This window comes from Varanus komodoensis, unplaced genomic scaffold, assembly GCF_004798865.1.
Source record: "Varanus komodoensis strain SLA01 unplaced genomic scaffold, ASM479886v1 scaffold1, whole genome shotgun sequence".
NCBI lineage: Eukaryota > Metazoa > Chordata > Lepidosauria > Squamata > Varanidae > Varanus > Varanus komodoensis.
Window position 1 is genome coordinate 26,658,833 of NW_025335268.1, and position 8,240 is coordinate 26,667,072.

The following is an 8,240-nucleotide window of genomic DNA, read 5'->3' on the forward strand; positions in this document are numbered from 1 at the left end:
ATTTACTACGTGCTACACAATAATGCAATATTATAACTTCTGACAATTTAGATTAAATAGATTTCATTTAGCTCTAACCCTTAAATATTTGGTACCTGTCACTCTTTTAGCAAAGATGCACCTACAGCTCGATCGTATCTTATTCACAAGTTAATGTTATCAAATTTAATGAGACTTATTCTTACGTGTACACAGTCTTCCATCTTTATAACTTCAACAGGATGTATGAATATTATTCAGTCAACCCACATTTTGTAAGTAGCAAAATACATCTCAGGCCAAACCTATACATGTATGCTCAGAAATAATCCCACTCAGTTCACTAGGACTGTCATCTTACTGAGTATAAGATTGCAGTCCTATTATGTAACCTTATTTCACCTTCCAATTTTCAACCCAGCCATTATTAATGTATATTTATGGTATCTTCATATACTAAATAGGAAAACTCTTCTATCTGGCTTTCCAGTTGCTGCTTTATTTTGCTAGAAATGTAGCCTTATTTGTATACAAATTGTTCTAGTTCTCAAATAATTACTGGATATGAGTGTGATGGTAGAAGAACTACTGCATAATCATGATATTCAACTGGAACAACAATAGGGCAGTCTGAAAAGAGTTGAACTTCTACTCATTACTGGCTGGGCTTTCAAAAAAGAAAAAAAACTTGACAGTATTAACTCTAATCATTTCAGCGTATGGTGATTTGCTGTGTGCTACCACTGCCACATGACTGAACCTTTGACACACTTGTTTTAATGCTTTAAAAAACTGCAATTGTACGGTAGCAAACGGGTCTGGCATACAGCGCTCAGTACTACAGTATGACAAAGCCTACTCCTTCTCTAGATGGTTGTGCAGAGGAGGAGCCAGATCAGAACTGTTGCACTGGAAGATTTAAAACCTGAGCTGCCGCAGGCTCAATAAAATCCCAGCCTCCACACTGGCTATTTGAGTTGAAACACTTTCATACTGACACACAAGACCAAAAAATACGAACCACATCAGGTCTAGTCAGGGCCTTCAAAAATAACAGGGATGCCCTCCCACATGATTCATACAAGATCCATTAGCAATATAATAAATAAGGCAGTCCCTCTCACTGTCCAAGTTTCCATCACTTATTGACCAGCTTTTCTATTGTACAGCTGAGAGTAGACAGTAAGACTTGAAAAGATTTAACAATTTGTTTTGCTTTTTTGTTTGAAAAATGCACATCACTACACAGCAATAGGAAAAAAGACCTGCATGCCTAAGGAGTTATTCATGCATTCTTTCTTAATAAGAAAATCCATTTATACACTCTCTCTCTCTTTCTCCTGGGCTGGAGGAGAGAGTTTCCTTCTCATACAAATAAAGGTAGTTACGGCTAAGGTACACATCCACTACTTGCCTTTCTTCTGGCTATGCACCTTTCTGCATGGAGGGCATGGGAAAGGAGAAAGCAAACGCTGGGAATATTCCTCTAGCCAACATGTGGTGGCTGCCAAAGCAAACAGCCTGTGTCCTTTTTCTGGACCCTAATACAATAAGCTGAAGACCCTGAATCCATATACTCTGTCACTAAGAATCTGCCCCATTCTTAAAGATTTATTCTATGCCATTGCATGCCTACTTTTGCTCTAATGACTTTCAGAGATTTTTCTAGATAATACCCTAAGTCATGTTCATGCTCTCTCTCTCAAATGAAGTGAAATTCAACTTCTCCTCGCCCCCACACAAAAATGCATGCAATAGGACTTCTTTCACAAAAAATAGCTGCTGAAGGTAAGTTTTAAATGGTCCTAGGATATGACATGCATATAAAATACAACTTGTACAGTCTGTTCAAATTTAAAATTTCCAAATTTCCTTGAAGATATTAAAGGCCATGCAAATGAATCAAGGTCCAAGATATGAATTTTAAATATGCAAAGTAGCAGCAGGTGAAATGTGAAAATGATGTAAACTAAAGGTATGATAGTCAATGCAAACACCAAGCTAAAGTAATAATGCACATGTGAAGTTTAGAATTTTGAGATAAATCAACATATTGGACCAAAATGTAATAAAGTAGAAAGCATCAAAAGAGACGAAATGAAAAGAAGTCAAAGTACTTTCTGATGATATATTGCAAGTACTGCAACCCATGGGGAGAAGAGATTGATACCCAAACTCTTGGGAGAGGAAAATATTTCTGAAGGTCACATTAAAATGTTTTGTTCAGATAATGAAAAGTGGAACAATACCAGTATTATTTAGATAAATCATCTGACCTAATTCCAAGTTTTTGGCCTTGAAATAAAGTCCAAGTTTGTATAAAAATGCAATTTTCAAGCAAAACATTTAGGAGAGAAACTTATCACTGAATCATAAACTCACACAGTAAGCTTGTCATTCTCTAAAAGACTTAAACTGAAACAGGATTCCAACCCTTCCACAAGATGTATTTGCAATGATTGATATATATGAATTACAGTATCATAGAAACACATCGGCTTACTTTTAGAACGATGTTGCTTATCACAATGTATATTATAGAAGTATGACATTTTATTTATTTATTTATTTATTTAAAGTTTTTGTATGCCGTCCCCTTGCTATATAGCCTCGGGACGGCTCACAGAACATCTACAAATGTAAATGTATATTGGATATTTACTGATCATTCTTGTGGAAAACATGATCTTAAACTAACAACAGTTCATTATACAATTTATATTTGGCAGAATATAGCTGTGTTTCTCTTAAAACTAACTGCAGTCCTGCACACAATTGGTCTGTTCTGTCCCACTGACTTTAGTGAACAAGTTGACCTGGGAAGAGGATTGCAGCTTGTTTCCCTAGCAGACATCAGTTACTTTGCTTTTAATGTTAAGTGAGAAACAAAAAATAAGAATTGCTTTGGGTACATCCAACAGCTTTCAATCGCTCAATGGGAACATTTAAAAAACATATTTCTACAGCAGTTTCTAACCCATATTAAAACTGTTTTTGAAATTCCCCCAAATGTCAAAAGCAGCTTACTGTAGCATATATGTCAGGGAAGGAAGAGCAAGATCCAACCAGCTACATAGCAACTGCAGTGATTGTTTGCCAAATTAAAAATACTGCTTGTACTTTGTCTATCCATTGTTTATAAAGCAAAAACTGAATGTGAAAAACAGATAAAATGTTGCAAAAATATATTTTCTTATAAAAATAAAGACATTTCCACTTTGATCAAGTCATTATTATTAGTAATTACATTGTGTATCCTGGAAGTTTGTTCACTACTAATTCACTGATGTGTTTACACTGATTCGTAATATCCACCATCTCAAAGTCAACTTCTTTTTCTTTGTCAGATATATTTCTGTCTTCTAGCCCACTAAGATCAAGGTCAGACACATTGGAGGGCAAGTAAGAGCTAACCTGAGATGTCCTCACTGAACAGCTCTTTTCCATAGAAGATTGTTCTTTTGCTATGTTACAATTCATGCCTGAGCTCATTTCTTTATTCTCAAAGGCCTGTGCATCTCTGAAGCCTTCCTTCTCGATCTGTTCAGCTGCAAGTTCCTTTTTTAAAGTTCTTGAAAAAGAATAGTCATCAAATTTGTTGAGAACAACACCTATGGTTTTCTCTTTAGCTTTAAAAGCAAGAGCCTTTTTAAGAGACTGAACAGGAGATATACCTGAAGGAACTGGTAGAAGAGAAGGTGAAATACTTTTAGCACTCCGACTTCTTTCAGACATTTTAGAATCTGAATCTGTGGCAGACTGGCTTTGATCTGGGCTTGCCAATAAAGGTTCAGGGCTGCTCTCTTGAGCTTCCAAGCTTGTGCCAGAACTGTCAACACCGGTGAAATCTTCTGAATAGGCTGTGTTCTCAGAGCTGGCAACCACACCATCTGAATTCTTAAGTTCAAGTCTACTTTCAAAGTTATTGCTTTTTTGGCTATCATTTTGTGCTGCTGAAGTATCACAATCCTCATGCTGTAAACATTTTTCTACTTTGCTATATATTTTATTTTCAATGGCATCAGTATCCTGTAAAAAGACTCTTGGCAAATGGACTTTCAAACTCTTTTCTTTATAGGCCGAGCCAATCATTTCAGATGATCCCTTTTGTTCTGCATTGTCACCACTCTTCACAGCACTGGCTGCAAACTTCTTTTGTGCAACAGAAATTACTTCCTTTACATTGGTAGGGCGATCTTGGTCAATGCTGCTTTGTATTAAGGTTTCAACATTTTCATTAATTTGTGCATTTTGATCAGGAATGCTTTTTTCTACAAAGTGCCCAGGAGTCTTTGGAAGGTGCTCAGGAGAATCCCGAAATAGTTTTCCTTTGGCTGAAGAGCTTTTGCCTTTCTTTTCAACTGCTATTTCTCCTTTTTTTCTACGAAGCTCCCTTTTTTCATGAACTTTCAACATAGCTGGATTGGATCGCTGCAGACGAAGCCTTAGAGTATTTGTCAGTCCATATGTAAGTCTTCTTCTAGGGGGTGAATTTTCCTTGGTGTTATTTTTCTCAGGACTCACATTCCTTTCAGAGAATGCTATTCTTGTAAATCCTTTAGCAGGAGAAGCAACTCGTGTGGAGGGAGCAAAGCATTTTAAATGTTCTGGGCTTTTTTTTTTTAATTTGGGGCTGGGTGACCTTCCTCTCTCTTTGTGATGAATGGTTTTCTTATCTTCCTGGCAGGGACATATAATCTTGGTACTGAAGGATGGTGCTTTTGTACCTTCTACATTTTGGTATAGCCATGCTAATTGAGGGTGCACAGTTGAAGGCTGGGGTTGCAAGACCTGGTGGTTGTTCAGCAGGGAAAGCTCCATTAACAAAGCATTCAGCAAGGGCAGTTGATTCAAGGTTTGTCTGAGCTGCTCAGGGCTGCCAAAAGTTTGGGAATTCTGGGTAGTCTCTTGGATACTTCTTGGAGGCTCCCCCTGAACAGGAGGCACCACAGAAGGAAGTACCGTTTCTTCCACTGGCAATGGTTGCTGAGCTGGCGCCACTATCACAGATGCTGTGGATTTAGGTGTGGGCTGGGGATTTCCAGATGGACAGCTGTAGTACATTGGTGGGGGACAAAAGATGTTGGTCTCCATCTCTAGCTCTTTAGCTATCTCCCCAAGGCCAGAGTTGTCATTCAGAAACTCTGTATGGGTGTCACTTGAGGACCCCAGGCTGCCACCTTCTGGGGCAGGGTCCTGCTCTTCCTCTGCTTCTGGGATGAGCTCGAGAGAGATTCCTCTAAAGCTCTGGTTGCCCAGCCTGTGGGGTAGCTGCTGGGACTGCTGCTCCTCCTCAGCATGGGGCTCATCGGGGGCTGCTCCCTGCCCTAAGTGCCCCTGGAGGGTGGAGCCTAGGTTGCCGAGGCGATAGCTGAGCTCCAGTTCCCCCACAGGTTCCCCCATCAGGTCCCGCAGAGGGAACCGGCCCCTCCGGCCCCCTGGGCCTGTGCCCAGCAGCAGCTCCTCGGCGGCCGCGGCCAGGGATATGCTGGAAGAGCCGAGCAGGCGGGCGGGTCCCGGCGTTGGGGGCAGCGCCAGGAGCAGCGCGTAGAGTGGGGAGCGCCTCAGGAGGCCCTTCAGAGTGTCCGGCCGCAGCTTGAAAAGGCAGGACTTGCCTCGCCCGAAGGGCACCAGAGGCCCCGACGAGGCATGCGGCGCACGCACCAGCAGAGTCGGGAAGTCCAACAGCCGCAGAGCTACCGCGGGGCGGAAGGGGCCGTTAGCGGGCAGAGGCGCCGGGAGCAGCCGCGGCTCCACGCGCGCCGACTCCACCAGCAGTTCCAACGAGAAAAGGGACTCTTCGCAGCTACACCAGCCGCAGCAGCCGTCGCCTTCCTCCATGCCCGGCCGTGAAGGAAGAAGCGCAGCAGGCGGCTGAAGGGCGCGCGGGGACGGGGAGCGTTCCGTCTCGCGATACTGAAGGGAAGCCTCGCGGCCACGCAGGCAGCAGCCTCTGTGTATAATTATCTCTATGGGAGCCGTTGGCCTCCGTTGTCAGGCGACTGGAGAACGTCGCGGTGCTAGAAAGCCGCGTCCGCAAAGGCCTCTGGGAATCGCCGCTTCCACAGTAAGCGGGGCGCCTCACGCCGGGCGCGCGCGTGCTTGGAGCTGCGCCGAGACGAGGCGCTCTCGCGGGCGACTGCGTTGATCCGGACGCTTCTGGTTGGCAACAGAGCGGCAAGGAGGGTTGACTAGTATAAACAATGTGCATTTGCCGCAGAATACGATCGTGTGAAAGATAAATACTACTTTACTTAAGTAGTACGGCTGTGGTAATTGTTAATACCATTGCAGTAATAAGTAATAATAAAATGTGTGTTTTGTTGTCTTGAAACCCACAATATTATAGCAGGGATGTGAATCCGTATCCTAAATGATCAAATAAGAAAGGTGGAACCCCAGGCACTTGCTGTCTTATGTTTAAAAACACAACTCTCATCATCTTCCATTATGAGATAGAAAACGGATCATCTCCATTTCAAGCTACTCCAGTGCTCTAGATCGGTGCTATAAGAACATATGCCACGCTGGATCAGGGCCAAGGTCCATTAAGTCCAGCACTCTGGTGGTCAACCCGCTGCACACAGGATCCTTCAGTCAGGATGAGTGCAAGACCTGCCCAAGCTCCTTAGCCACTGGTGTAGTCTGGTAAAGAAGTAGCACATACCCAGCATGGCTAGCAGCTACTGTTAGCTTCGTCTTACATGGCTGTCCAATCCCTTTTTAAAACCATCCAGGCTGCTGCCCATCACTAATTCCAGTGGCAGTGAATTCCATAGTTCAGCTATATGTTATGTGAAGAAATGCTGCCTCTTGTCTCTTCTAAACTCAGTCAGCTTCATGGGATGAGCCTGGGTTCTGGTGTTTTGGTTGAAAGAGAAAAATGTTTCCCTCTCTACTTTCTCCACACTGCATTATTTTAAACACCTCTATCATGTCTCCCCTTACTTTTTTTCTAAGCTGAACAGTCCCAGTTGTTGCAGCCATTCATACAAGAGCTGCTCCAACCATCTGATCATTTCCGCTGCTTTTGTCTCTACTTTTCCCAACTGAATAATGTCCTTTTTCAGGTATGGCAATTTTAAGTGTGATTAGACCAAAGATTTGTATGATCTTGCCAGCTCTAGTCACTTATGCCTAACATGGATTCTGCCTTTTTTACAGCAGCTACACTGTTGACATTTTCATCAAGCTGTCTACCACCATCTTAAGATCCTTTTCTTGATCAGGGCAGATCCCTTCAGACTGTACTTGAAGTTGAGGGGGGTTTTTTTGCCCCAGTGTTATATTAACATGTGCATACATTGAACTGCGTCTGCTCTTTTGATACCCATTCTCTAAGTTTGAACAGATCCTTTGGGAAGTTTTCACAATCCTTTTGGTTTTAACCACCCTGAATAGTTTGGTGTCATTTAGTTGGCTTATTCAGAAAGTATGAAATTCCGTTCATATTCACCATATAAATCTCACAATTCAGGAAAACATTGGCAACATGAACATCTGTGTTAAAATATGAGATTTTTGGCTTTCAATTTCTGTCAGGTTTTTGGCTTTCTATTTTGTCAGTTCTTTGACCAAACTTTGAAATAATGGGACTTTAAACTATCCTCATGGTTATTTAACTGGGGTGCCTGAATAAAAGTTTTGAGTTTTTAATTTTAAGTACATTTTTAATACTAAGAAATGCATAAACTGCTGCTGGATTTTTAAAAATTAATTAAGCATTTTTATGCAGCTCCTCAGCCAAAAGGGCTCCCAGGGCAGCTTACAAATAATCAATTAAATAAGACAGCCCCTTTGGACATTAACTGTGTGCCATCAATTCCACTTCCCCAGCCCCTCAGCTATTGCATGAAACTGCCTGTGAACATTAGCTTTCACAACGAAAAGGGCTTTTATTCAATGATGCAAAGCAATGCTTGAAAAAGTTAATGAACTGTTCCAAATATTAAACAATCCAAAGGGAAATTAAAACTATTCCAAAACATTTTTTCCTTCAAACTCACTGATTTAGTCGTTATCTGATTGTGCTTTGGATTTCATCCAGGAGTGTTGGACGCTTGGGGTTAGAATTATTTGGAGTGATACTTCATCTGCAAACAGGAAGATTGCTTTTCTCAGCAGTTTGAGCCAATGTACCTGATTTGATCTGGAACATTCTTGTTTATTGGGATTAATGTATCTCACCTCATTGAGCTAGAATCTGAGCTGCAAAATAATTATACTGAAGTGTATCTGTGACTGTGGAGAGTATAAAACGG

General features: G+C 41.7%; 1 protein-coding gene across 1 annotated transcript; it reads right to left on the reverse strand.

Moving 5' to 3' along the window:
- Window positions 1-3,079: 3,079 nt before the first annotated feature.
- MAP10 (microtubule associated protein 10) lies at window positions 3,080-5,820 on the reverse strand. Its single transcript, XM_044448573.1, is given in 3 exon segments — window positions 3,080-5,441; window positions 5,444-5,508; window positions 5,510-5,820. Coding segments are annotated over 3 exon segments (2,595 nt in total). The 3' UTR covers window positions 3,080-3,222.
- Window positions 5,821-8,240: the final 2,420 nt, after the last annotated feature.